At 38.7% G+C, this 14,088-nt stretch overlaps 1 protein-coding gene across 8 annotated transcripts in view; it reads right to left on the bottom strand.

Moving 5' to 3' along the window:
* The window catches only part of NCOA2 (nuclear receptor coactivator 2), a 192,131-nt gene that overhangs the window by 52,710 nt on the left and 125,333 nt on the right, over positions 1–14,088 (bottom strand). For 7 of the 8 annotated variants that reach the window (XM_064507415.1, XM_064507413.1, XM_064507414.1 and 4 more), the window contains one exon: positions 2,951–3,054. In XM_064507415.1, the coding sequence (XP_064363485.1) occupies positions 2,951–3,054 (104 nt within the window). Of the gene's footprint in view, positions 1–2,950; positions 3,055–4,236; positions 4,371–14,088 lie in introns of all 8 variants that reach the window. The other variant, XM_064507419.1, reaches the window with a different exon arrangement.

Below are 14,088 nucleotides of genomic sequence, written 5' to 3'. Positions count from 1 at the left end.
TTAAATTACAAAATAATAGAATATATAAATATATGCACAAGTATATGTTCCCCCTGACTGCCTCTAAAAAAAGATAATCTAGGTCCTCTTTCTCCGGTTCATTGTCACAGCTTCTAATCTCTGACTTTGTTTTTTTCATTGCCTTCTTTTGGTTTCTGGCCATTCTTGGTTCTTCCTATTAATTCATTTTCCTTAGAGAGCTCCCCTCTTTCAATGTGCTTTTCACACCATTTTCCCACTTACTAGTATTTAAACTAATAGAGATTTACAAGATTTAATTAATTGAGGCTCTAATAGTATCTCCCATCAGCATCTCTGCTATGGATTAGTGTCTTAGACTGCACTTTACCACTGCTTGAAGCCAATCTAAATGTGACCTCTTGGGTTAGTCCTCTCCTACACTGCCATAGTTCCCTGTACTAATGGTAGCAGTTCTGCAAATAAAAAGAGCTGGACTAGGCAGCTGAAAGCTAAGAAAAAAATTAGATTTTAGCCACATTAGTTCTCCGAACTGGCCCACTGTGAAACCACATGGCTTTTAGAGCTGCTACAAAGGTGTATGTTTGGCTGAACCGTTCTATTTGGCAGCAGTCCATGCTTACACCAGTTCAAAGGAAAGCCACAGCAAACGTTTATTTGAGTCCGAAGGAGAAAACTTTCAAAGGCAGAGACGGCAAGCAAAAGATTATTAGAGTTATAGGCATTTGACGATAATTTCCTTCAAGTGTCCCCACTATTTCCTACTGCAGCAATTTCTTTGGCAAAGAAGTGCTCTGTGCCTTCTCACACCTACCTCCTGAGCTGACCGCAGAAGTGGTCATCTAAGCCTACTTTAAGACTGGGAGAGGAACATGCCTTGTATGTCATATTCCCATTTCTTTCCAGTCAAGACATGAAAGTCGTAATAAATCAACTTTTTTGGTAAGCAGCAGGCTTTCGAGCAAGATTACGCATCAAGCCACTGAAATCTTTTAGAAGCTTCCACTTTTGCACTAATTTCTTAATTCTGTTCCCAGGTGTATACCACCATAATTAACAACTAGAACAACAATGAAGGCCAGCACACTTTTCTAGAGCTATGGGTACAATGGGGGAACAAATAATAGACAACGTTTCGGAAGAGTAAACAAGAGAACAGATAATATTTTTGATGATGAATTCGAACAGAAAAGAAAGTTGTGTTCTTTGAGCTGTTTCAGCTCTATTTTCTCACTCTCTCTTCATATCTACTTTTCTTCCTTAAGAAATATGCTGAAATATTCCTCTGAGGCAGCTATGTGATGAATTCTACTTGCTTTCTTCAACCAGAAACACTCACTAGTTTGAGGATTCTTCAGTTATATTATTTCATAGAAACAGACAATTATATTCCTAAACCAAATCAACAGCTAGACGGTTCATCAACATTGCCATTTTTATTATCATTTGGCAAAGGAGAAAGAGTAAGTTTTTCAAGGGGGTGTGTAAAGGGCTTGGTAAAGATGAAGTAACTTCATTTCCTTAAGGAGATAGATAAAGGCACAGAGAAAAATATCTGCAGTCTTTCCACAGAAAATATCTAACAACTTTAAGTCCTGCTCAGTTTTTTGTTGTAAAAGGACTACAGTTTATTAATTTAGTTCCACAATTTTTCATTGTTAATATGGAACAGTTTTAGTGTAAAGGAAAAATAAATTAAAAAGAATAACATAACAGAATGGTGATTTTACATGTTCATGCTTGGTACAATACCTAATCATGTAAGATAATCTAGGAAAAAATCTTATTTTCCCCATGATTAAAACAAATCCTTACAATTAAATTAACAGGAACCTGAAGATAAATTTTAACATAGCAATGTAAGAGATGGAAGGTTGAATCTTGTCTGATAGCAAAAACTACATTCAGCGAGCATGTATAATAAATATTAAATTCAATCAATTCATTTGTTACCCCAGCTTTTCAAAGGAGAATGTTTTCACTCCAACCTGTCTAATCTTCCTTATGTTTAGTATTGTGGTTTTGGAGCCTTCACACGTAGTACAGAAAACTATGTTTTCATCTAACAAATCATGAAAAATAATGCAAATACTTAAAACTGATGTAGCATGTGTCTTGCTAATGCGACATTCAGAAATGACGGAATAATTACGCATCTGCCAAAGTTGGTTCCTTTAGCTAGATTCACAGTTTTATTTTATCTAAACTAACATTTATTCTTTCTTACAGATAAAGCCGACAGTCAGAATGAGAATCAGCAGTCTGCAAGTGAGCTTAAGCAGATAAAGCAGTAGTGTCAAAGGACAGTAGCATATGACATTAGGATTCCAGATCATATACCGACACGACATTATTATTAATAAATTTGGAAGCTAGGCTTTAACCATGCAGCCTCTTCTCATATCAAAACAACAGAGCTAAAAGTCAGGCAGAAATCTTAGCTAAACTAACCAAAATACATATCTTGTAAAGCTCTCCCAGATTACTTTCATATTCTAGAGGGAAAAGAGTCATACTGTAAATGCTGAAATGGTAAATCGTTAAAACTGCACAGCAATGACATGCAATTTTAAAGGAACTATTATTCATGTGCACACTACTGTATCTGTAAGTCAATGCCTAGGTACAACAGGTCTTCCAGTCTGTCATGGTTTAGAAGGAATAAAAGGTGCACATACAGACACCCCAAGCTATAGAAGACTGCTACCAACTGAAGCACTTGAGCTGTCTGCAAAGTGAAACAGCCAAATTCTCCCTCCCACCCCCAAGTTAGGAAGAGTTTCCTCACTGAACCCAACAGAAACATGCTCCCTGCTCATAAATGCCATAATCCTAAATAGCCAGGATGGCTTCTATCTCTTGACCACTCTCTTAGAGCAAGCCCCAACTGCACTCTTTCATTTCATTACACTGCTCGTCATCAAAGGGGAGCAGAACTGGCTTAAACAAAAAGGAAATGTGTGCTCTTCACCTCAAGCATCATTGGTCCAAGTGCATCCTTGTCAATGACACTCTGACCTGTAGATGATACATCTGCTTTTTGCACTTCATCTTCATTAGCTGCTGCTGCTTTTTCTGCAATAAAGAGAACTATGTATTAAATGACAAAGCAGTGCCAGTGAAATGATACAGTAACAGTCCACAGTGTATGGTGACTGGCTGTTAAGCAGTTACAGTGCAACAATACTGAAAAGGAGATTAAATAATCTTCCTTAATGATTCAACAAAAGCATAACTAGCATATCTGCTTTTCAGTTCTGAAGTTTTATGACACAAATTAAATCATTTTAGTTGTTTCTCTGCTAGATATTTACTAAATCACAAAACATAATACCTGGCAAAGAGAAGGACTCCTCACGAAGGTGCAGTGAGTAGCACTTGGGATCAAGGTGTATTAAGAGACTGATCTAAAACAGTGTGCAAAACTCATGGCTGCACAACTTTTCCATGATCGCTACACTTAGAAGGAAAAAATCAAATCTGCAATCTACTGTTTCATTACTGTGGAACAGCGATCTCATTTCTGTTCCCATGCCTCTGCCCACATTTACTATCACATAATCTTCATGCTGTCTTATTTACCAATGTTATTAAAATACATACAATTTCAAGTGCTTTAACCAAAAAATTGCAAGCAAGAAAATAATGATTTAAGGCTCCTGGAGTATAACACTACATACTACAATATTACACTATCACAGGTCATACTTAATGCCAAATGTAAGCAACATTCACACATACCAGAACATTCAAAGCAAGGGGGTTTACATGTCACATCAAGTAATGAACTATATTAATTTTTCTATTCCAAGAATGATATTGGTGTTTAAGAGAGAAGGAATTAAAATACTATACAAAACACACACTTGACATGTTAAGTTAATAAAACACAAGAGTAGTTTTTTGTTGTTAGTTCTATTCTAAGAACAACATTCTTTTATTATTTTTCAAGCACTTATAGAAAAGGGCTTTACTGCAATCTAGAACTTTAAAAATCATTATTTTTTATTTTAAATATTATGCAATAAATTATTTTAATAAACATGAAAGCACACTGAACTTATGATACTCAACAAGAATGTATGCCTTCTACAACAGTAAACCAAACGATGACTCATTGTGGGAATTACCGAATGTACCACGTGCAGACAGACCAAAGGGCCTTTGCAAAATCCCCTTTAGTGAAAATTAAAGCATCGGTCAGACAAATTAAAATGTATCCAAGTGGACAGTATTTTCCACTATCTGTAGACGTACCAGACTGCAGCTAGAGCTCCTCTAAACTCTTTCCTTGGCAGGGGTTATGAGGTCAGTGTGCACATACTGTGCTTACACATCAAGTAAAGGAATTGCTTCCCAGAATCCTTGGATGTCCTTGTATCAGCGGTCACCTGCTGGTAATAGGGCTTTGGTCACTTGGACTGCCTCAATCTACACTTCTGTGGTTTCCTGCTTCCATGAAAAAAGTGTTAGGAAAATCCCGTCTAGCTTCTTATGGAACATTCATACACAGTGTGACACCACTGTGAGTAATGATGAAGAAAAACTATTCTGAAGATGAACTGTTCAGACTAATAGAAAAATCACTTAAGATTAGAATAATCTGTTAGAAATAAATACACTAGAAATAAATACAAACTCTTCTTCTGACACTTAAACTCATCAGGATATTAACAAATAATTCTGGCTTGAGCTGGGGACTGCAGTAGGCCTTTTTTTTGTGAAAGGCAGAGATCACATGAAAGGAAGAAAAAAAAAAAAGAGATCGAACAGTCCTTTGCATATTACAACATAGAAGAATTGGTACCATATCGTGATACGATACTGAAAACATTTTCTAAAAATTCTAAAAGAAAAGATTCTAAAAATAGGGTCGAGCTTTTAATAAAGTCTGCAGTGCTATTTGTTTCCCATCTATTCCTGGTATCATGAAGTGATCCCTGCTTCCACACCACAAAATATTACAATAGAAGAGTTTACATCTTTTTGGTTACTATCTTCCAGCTTTCATCCCATCACTGCTTTAGCCTGTTAGACCATTTCGAATATCAGAGGATACGGGATTACACCAGAAATGGAGGGACTGTAGATATTGTACAGCAATGCTTCTATGTTCTACACTGTGTGCAAACACATTCAACTTACAGTATTTCCTGCTATAATGCATTTACAAAGACAACTTTTACCGATTGTTTTTCCCATGGCACCAAACACCTGCTGAAGATTTTTTTTTTTAACTGTTACAACCGGAAAGTTCAAATAAATCATCATTAACATATCTCTCTCTCTATAAATACTGCTCCACAAGAAGAAAAGTTTTATACAAAGAAGGAAGTTTTTAATGCCTATAATGGTAGTTAACACAGAAACTGCAATATCACGTCAGACCAAAGATCTATCAAGCCTTATATCCAGTCTCTGAAAGTGGCTGCATTCCCCCCGGCTTCCCTGTTTCTCCATTTTGACCCTTTGATCCCTAACCACCTCCCTTTATACCATTAGCTGTCCATCACAACCATTTGACATCTCTGTTTCCTTTTCCCTTAGCCACCTCCTTCTAGGGCTGAACCCTAAGGGACCAATAAAAACACTGCTTGCTTAAGAAAAGAGTATAACAAACAGAGAAAATACGAAAATTACACATGGATAAATATTGCCTACCTATCTCTGTCACTGATGATGACAACATACACTACACTATATATGACATCTGTTTAGGCATTCCAAAAAGCATTATAAATCATGAGAGCTCCCAAATGAGAGCCTTCATAATTAGATCTGTAAAATAACTGTGTAAGAAGGTAAGTGGCCAGAGAGCTTAAAACAAGCTATATATTCAGGCCATGGTTCCCTGTGCATTTATTTAAGCAGCACTGTATAGGAAACCATGGCCTCAGACAGCCTCATAAAAGTAGGACCAGAAGTCGCTTATGTTCATGTTATGAACTGCAGCTACCAGTAACGTTGAGTTATGCAGCAAGTTATCCCTTTTTGACTGAACTACAACGCCCATCTTGCAGAGTCTATCAGCAAGAGCAAGCACTGTCAGCACTGCCAGCCTAACAGAGGGGCACAGGGAAGGTCCTTAAAAGCAAATCTTTTCTTCAGCGATACACCATGTGGGGCTAATTGAGAACAAAAATCTGTTGCAGAAAGGTTGGGGAAAAAAATAACAGCAACTGATACATGAATTCTAGTGACGACAACACTCCTGGTTTTATCACAAGTCTGTATTTTGTCTTTTTCTTACAGTTCCAGCTTCTGGAGTTAAGTAGTCATGCAAAAATGTAAGATTTACTTTTCCCTTTTTTCCTTCTCTTTTTTAGGTTCACTGGAGGCTCTACACACAAATGAAAAGAACAGAGAGTTTCTTATTTCTAAACTAGATTAATGATGTTTGAATGTTAGGCGTTAAGAAAATAGCTGCAGAGGCCCAACCTTGCAAAGCCTCTCAAGTCTTTTTTTTTCTTTTCCAGTTTCATGGGAATTGACGGTATTACGCTGCGACTAGCCACAGTCGTTAGATTTTTCCACTGGAGCCACATAGCATGGAGAGCAGGAGCTGGCTGCCTGATCTTGCACCGTCTGGCCGTGCTGTGTCCTAGAACAGCTATGGTACTGTTCATACGGGAAACATGGGGAAAATGTTACAAGGCAGCTTGCAAGCAAGGCAGGAAAAACAGAGCGGAGATTTGGTATGGAAAGAAATATAGCCTCATGCTGGTTCAGGAAGTGACGGGAGGAGAAAGGGGCTTCCCATAGCTGCACCTCTGCAGCAGGGTTTCTCTGCCAGAGGTTGAGCTTTGCCGTCCACCCTGAGTGTTTCAACAGAGAGAGAGCATAAATCAGAATCTGGCCACATCCTTATGAACGTGGCTACCAGGGATCAAGCATATCTTATCTAAATTAAAGTGGAATAAACCCCATGCACATGAAATAATTATTAGCTCTCCTCAATTAAGAGTTTAGCCTAGAGCTAATAAATAAATAAATAAAATAGAAGTACTCCTAAGAAAGATACTACAAAAAATACAAATATTCAAATATGTAGCATTTTAGTGATGAGTGTAATCTATGTTTTAAATTGTGGATATGTTGACAACTGTATAAACAGCAATGCACTAAAATACATGTTAACATTTTCAACTGGGCATTTTCCTAGTGATCATAAACTGTATCTACTTTCCTATATTGGTATATAGAAGAAAAGAACCCCACAAATGTTGTCTGCCGGATTCATCAGTAGGAAAGAGTCAAGTTTTATTTGAAGCTCACTGCAGTTTCTGAAGGCAAACCTTTGTGAAATCACATTAGATTAACACGGATTCCTAAATCAGGGGAGTTATTGCCAAAGGCTATAATCTGAAGTCTCCCGCTGTGCTTCAACTTAGAAAAATGTTCTCATTTTCTATCACTCTGTCACCTCACAACTCCAATACGGTGGCTCTCTTCAGCGAGCTGAGAGAAGGATCAGAAGTGAAAATGACTGGCAGCTTGTTTTCTCTGTTCTGGCTAAAGCACCACGTTCCTACAGGTGTACGGTCACGGCTAGATGAGAAATCCTGACAGTTCTCCACGTGTTCTTCCATGCTTTACTCCAACTTCCTTCACGGAAGTGGTTAGGGAAACAATCCCCCCCCCCCCCCGATCCTGCTTGCAAAATCAAAATCCAGTACAAATTAATGAGATTTCTGCTTGCAAAATAAAGAACAAGCCTTAGCCTCTTTAGGGACTGTGAGAAGATGATGAATACTCCAAAAGAGAAGATTTGCATCAACATATATGGAGTACAGGAGTAATACTTATGTATGATTCTTTGGAGGAAAAGAGGAACAAAAAGAAAAAGCAGGTGAAATATTAGAGCAGTACGAGCGTCTAAAAACTCTTCAGAGAAAAGATCAATAGAAAAAAACGGTAATGGGAGAACGACTACATTATCCAATACTGCTCGAAACAGGTTTTCTCAGATGCCCCATGTAATTCATATGCTTTGCAATTTTCTGGAGTTACTACTGAAATGTCACACCCATCTAAAATCAAATATCCTCACAGATCAAAAATATAAGCAAAGACATCTATTATAAGGGATACTATAAAGCTTAGCTCTGCACACAGAGCTACATAAAAGAGCTATGACTCAAGAAAGAGCCTTATTTTATATATAACAATAACAGCAACATCACTTGAAAGTGACTGTAAATGCTGTATGTTTAAACATGCAATTGCCTTTTACAGCACAACTGTCTTGAAAACAACTCGTCTTCTCTGCTTTGTGTAGGCATTAGAAGACTACTTTTGTCCTGAGTTCATACCTTACCGTGTAACAGTAAAACGCAAAAAGACAAACAAGGAAATAGTAAAAGTATATAATTAGCCAAAGACAGGGACAGATGTGATATTAGAAGCTAAGGTTAACATTTAATAGAAAGACTAACAGCCAAATTGCTAAATTTTAGCTGACATTACTCCTTTAAATATTAGATTTAGTAACACTTGCATATGACTAGCTAAATGATGATGTTGACTGCAGCCCTGGACAGAAAGCTATTAACATGAATAGGGCCACACAAAAAGTACCTTCAAATGTATTAGATAAAGAAATAAAGTAGTACTTACTTTACTATACTGAGTAAATAAAAAAGAAAAAGCAAAAAAAACCCAAATGGTAACGTGAGTGGTTTTTGATCACAACATAGAAGATGCAACATATGATAAAGCATAGCAGTAAAGAACATCTAAGTTACTTTGATGCTTGGTTAACCACAGGGAAAGAAGTTTTGTCTTGTAGTTGCATAACTCAAAGCCCAAGAAGCCATGGCCCAGCTGGAACCTGCTATCCATACGCACATTTGTTAACCAGTCCCCAGTGCCTCAATACAAGTTGGGTTTTTTCCCTGAAACCAGCTAATTTTTCAAAAGACCAATGTCAAAGAAACAGTAACTATTTCACTAATCAGTTCTAAGACCCATCCCACCCCTACGAATAAAGGCAGCTCATGTTTCAGGGAAGCGAGGTTGCAGAGAGCCTGTGCAGGGAGGCTGCTCTATCATCCTACAGAGCAAGGGGGCCATCAGACTCCTGAACACATTTTTCACTCAGAAACTGTAGATCAAGTCTTATAGGAAAAACCATGCAACATCTCAGGAAGGTTTCAGGAGGCAAAACAAGGGAGAATTATGCATCTGCACCGAACTAAAATTAGAAAAGCTGCCATATGGCTCTGTGAAGCCAGCAGCACGTTCTTATTCATTAGGAAGCATTCTGCTAACATAAAAACACAAGGCCTTCCTGTGCTCTCCAAATGTGTTTATCTTTTCAACGTTAATGCACGATATATCATCAGGCTGCTGAAATCTCCTGCAGTGCATATTAAAAAAGCACAGCTGCACTTTTTTTGCAGCACGTTCATGCAGCGCGAGCTGGCGGAGCGCAAGGCGCTGCCCGGCTCCGGCACAGGGCCGCCCGCCCTGGCCCAGAGCTGGTGAGGCAGCAACGTTGCGCTCAAGGAGGTAGGGGACACTGCGGATCCAGCTGAACGGCACCTGAAAGCTTAGTATTTGCCCAAGGGACATAGCACTTTCCAGCCCTGTATGTCCTTCTTTTCAGTATTCTCAGCCCGAACGTGGCACAAGTGCTCCTCCGTCCCACAGCTGGCTGCCCCACCTTCCCTAAGCATCAGTATGGTATTAGCACTACCAAAAGCTTTGCGCTCGCACAGAAACACCAAATATAGCTAAACACTCGTACAGCTTTTCAAGCCTTGGGTGATGTCTGATCTCAAAAAATTCAGTAACAGCAGCCAATATTTAAAAATTTCACAAACCCTGAAGTAAAATTAGCACTGCAAAACCGTCCTGGCCTTTGGAATAGAAACAAACTGAATTAATAATACATAAAATTAACAATTGTTGTCTTTTGCTTAATTCTATTCTTCTGACATTTCTCCCTTGCTCTGTTTTGTTCTAGTGAGCATTTTTCTCACCCCGTGCAGCTTCTTTTGAAAGCACTGCCTGGAAAATAATCTCCCCCAGCTCAGTTAAACTGGAAGAGAATAAGAACAAAAATCATGAAATTCAACTTACTAAGAGCAAAATTTAGCTATCGGACACAAAGAGCTCAGTATCTCCATATGTATTTTTGCTAAATACATTAGTATGTATTTTCATACCTTTTCCTCTCCCCACTCTGATTTTGCCTCTTTTTTGTGTCACCACATCTGTGATGCCTGGTTTTTTTTTCATAATTATGAAAAGTAGCAGTCTCTCTCTTGAATCCAAGCTTTTAATTTAAAAAAACAAGCAATGCTTTCTGTGATTCCAGCCTCCCTCCTTCCCCCCCAGAAGTGAGCACCCAAACACACAGCTAGTCGGGGCAACGGGGTACCACGCTGCTAGTACAGGACTCTGTTCGGGTCAAAGCTGAGTCTGTTCCTCTGTAAACACTAACTCTTGGATTTAACTGCAACTAAAAGTGACAAAATTATTGACCAGAATAACATTCTTTGCAGAAATATTCATCCAATCTTTCTACATTTATTTAATGTAGCAGCAGGGATTATTCAAACCTGGGATGACCTCATGATGTCTCTGGTTTCTATTAAATGCTGTTAGGACTGGGAAACCCCAGAATTACAGCCCATCTCCTGGCGCTTGGAAGGGAGCTGAAGAACAACTGTGGCCTATCCAGGACCCCAAGTCCTCAATGACTTGATCCATCCTGACACCCAATAAAATTGCAAAACAACAAGACAGGCCAAATAATTTCCCTGTTGAGATTACTTCTAATATTTTTATTTATCAGTTAAGACACAGTAGGCCAACCGGCATCTGTGACATCTAAACCAAGACTTAAAACCACCCTGCATCCAGAAGTTTTTTCTCACCCAATGCCTCATGTTAAACAGTGGAGAGACTTCCAACTAGCACGTTGTGACTGCAAAGTTGCTTATCATAAAGATCTCTTGAACTTGGAATTAAGTTTCCATCACAACCTCCATCCTTTGACCTCCTGGACACACTGCAACAGTGATCTTTTCCCTTAGGTTTTGAGAAGTGGAGAGGTATAAGATGATGTTGTTTTGCTACTGTAGAATTTTTAGGGTGTTCTGAGTTTATTAAAATGTTTGAGGACTTTCAGTGTATGATTTTTATTAAAATGAAAGGGCGCTTAATTTGCAAACCAAAACTGTGTGTGTGTGTGTGTGTGTGTGTGTGTGTGTGTTAATCTACATTCTTTCTCTTTTCTCCAAAAAGGCCACTAACACTATCTTTACAGAGTGTATTGATTGTCTAGAGAAAGAGCATTAACAAATTAATCATCAAAGATGCTGCCTGCCTGGGTGACTTCCTTATCAAAAGGCCAAAATCCAGAATGGTGCTGAGAACGTATAACTTGCACTGGCTTAAAATGCTGTTGTAAATGCTGTTATTTTTTCATATTTGCACTTCCGAGGGAAGTGTAGTAACTGGTATAATCTCACATCTCTGAGTGTTTGTGCTCTAATTCAGGGTATTTTAGAAGTGCCTAAGATACAATACTAAGGCAACAAAAGAGCACACATTACAGGTCAAGAAGTTAGCCAGCAATGCCTTACACAAAGATACCCTCAACTTAGTCACTGATTATCCTTTCTGGAAGCAGACAGCAGATCCAAATACATATATGTAGTTGAACACACACACATTCAGAAAATCATTTTGTCTTTGTAGGTATTTACATGACTTCAAAATACTAATGTAAACCTGTACATAATAGCAAATGCTATCCATCCGCCACTGTTAACTTAAAATCTGTTATGCTGATACAGCTGAATTTCAAAAAAAGAGGACCATGCTAACTGACCTCTGCACTAAAACATTAGATATAAATACTCAGCATCACTCAATTTAACAAAGTAATTATTTTCTTTGGTATGCACTGAATTAGGACAGAAAGTTTTACTGTGCTTTTTGGCATTTACAATTTTGTAAGTGTTAGTTATTTACTTAATGAGTAACTTCATCTTGCTTTGATAATTCATTTCTAAAAACAGTGCTAACATGAATATCTAAATGCAGAGAGCCCCATGTTCTTTAAAATGTTGGCTGAGCTGCTGTTTTCAAAGACAAGAAATATGGCAAGATTGGATAATTTAGTTGAAAACAGGGCTTCATCACTGTCTCAGGAACAATATATTGCTTTCACAGACGTTAACAGCTCTCCAGTTAGTTCTTTGAAACACAGGCAGAATTTTGAAAATAAAGATACAAGGGTTAACACTCTTTAGACTAGAATCTGCAGATACAATTGCCAAGCTAATTAAACATGTAGGTTTCCAAAACTTAGGCCAAAATAACATACTTTAAAGGAATATCAATCTAACTAGATCCCTTTTCTTGAAGCCTTACTCTTATGTACTCAACCAACTGTTAAAAGGAAACAGATGACTGCCTTTCTTCAAGTGCCACATCACCATGATTACAAAATATCTTCTTTATTTTGGGATGCTGATGATAAATCTTCGTGACATACCCAGTCATTCCCAACAACATGCAAAGAACAAACTGCCACAGATGACTGCAAAGTTTTCTAGAAACCTAATATGGCACACCAAAAAGAAGTATGATGGATCATGGGCTCCCCTAGGATGTTCGTGAGAGAAAAAGGTTTCCATAATAAAGTGTAGGCCAAAATGGAGCACAGATAATTGAAGACAGCTAAGGAAGAACAGAAACAAGCTTAATTTAATGTGTCCATGCTAACATGGATAACAGGGCTCCTACTGCTTCTAATAGTCCAGATTAGAGTAGATAAATCTTTTAGGAAAAAGCTGTGACTCATTAAGGACAAGTAAAGTTTTCTTCCTATAGTACCTGGGGACTCAGAAATAGAAGCTGGGGCCTCTCTCATTGCTTGTCTTGCCCATCAGCACAGGCCTCAGCCAAACAGTTAAGTGAATTTAGAAACAGAAATGTCCCTATTACTGCAAGGAGAGCAGAAGGAAAAATAAAAGCTTCCTAAAAGAACTTGCTTAATTTTGCATTTTAGTTACGTAAGGAAAATTTTTAATCCAAATTCTCTATGAAACTGTGTGAAGGATTTGTTTCATGTATTTCAAGGGTGGCTACATTACTTCAGGTACATTAGGAACACAGAATAGCTGTTGGGAGGAATTATTGACTATTAACATGGTATTGTGCAAGATATTCTTTAAAATGAAGGGATCTTTTTTCATTACTCTAGAAAACTTTGGTATATCTTGTTGCTAAGAGGTACATCCAGACAAAGTCGTTCTTAATCTTCATGAACGTTCACATATATTAATTTATTCAGTCCGATTTTGAAATGCCTGCTAATGAAACTGATAGGTAAAAACGGGCTCCCTTCAACAGACTGACCCATACTGACAACCTACGTAGGCGCTACGGTTTCTAGTTCTCCATCGCAGAGTGCTGAAGTAGCCTCTGGGATCAGTACCCAGCCTTACAGGGCAGCGTAATTCAGAAGCACAGCATAAACAGAAAAATAGGGAACACAAACAGCAGCACTTGGCATGTTTTCTTAGCGAGCTTTATCAGCCGTCCTCTGACAAGAAACTTTGAACTGCCTTAAAAACGAATAGTTCCCTTAATCACTGGTGACCAGCAGCTCGCTTGGAAGGGACCGAAGCGCGGCGCTGGTGGTGGGCACTGCCGGAGTGATCTCTGAAGCCTCTCTGTTCCTCCTCCACAGCCCTGAGCTCCCTATGCAGTGCCGGAGGGGAGCGAGGTGCCTCGCTTCAGCATTCATAATATCAAGTATGCCAAACAAAATGTGGCTTAAGCCAGGAAACGTTAAAGACTAAGGTCTGCTTGCAGCCAGGCCTCTCTTTGGGACTAAGGCTCATAACTCTGGTCTGCAGCAAAGCCCACGGAGCGGATCAGAATCCGTAATCCGGGACCTTCTCTGACACGAGCAAGTTGCTTCTTTGCTTGCAAAAGGCACAGGGGTAGCCCCTCACCTCACCCCACTGGAGTACCATCAGGTGTGAACTTTTCACCAGTAGTTGTTGTTTCCCACAGGATTCTGGGTCCATCTCAGCCCAAACATTTTTATCCCTGTAGCTTTGTGAGAAGTTTCTGAGGATACTC

Source organism: Dromaius novaehollandiae, chromosome 2 (genome assembly GCF_036370855.1).
Source record: "Dromaius novaehollandiae isolate bDroNov1 chromosome 2, bDroNov1.hap1, whole genome shotgun sequence".
In the NCBI taxonomy this organism is placed as follows: domain Eukaryota; kingdom Metazoa; phylum Chordata; class Aves; order Casuariiformes; family Dromaiidae; genus Dromaius; species Dromaius novaehollandiae.
This window is presented reverse-complemented; position numbering and strand designations above follow the sequence as displayed.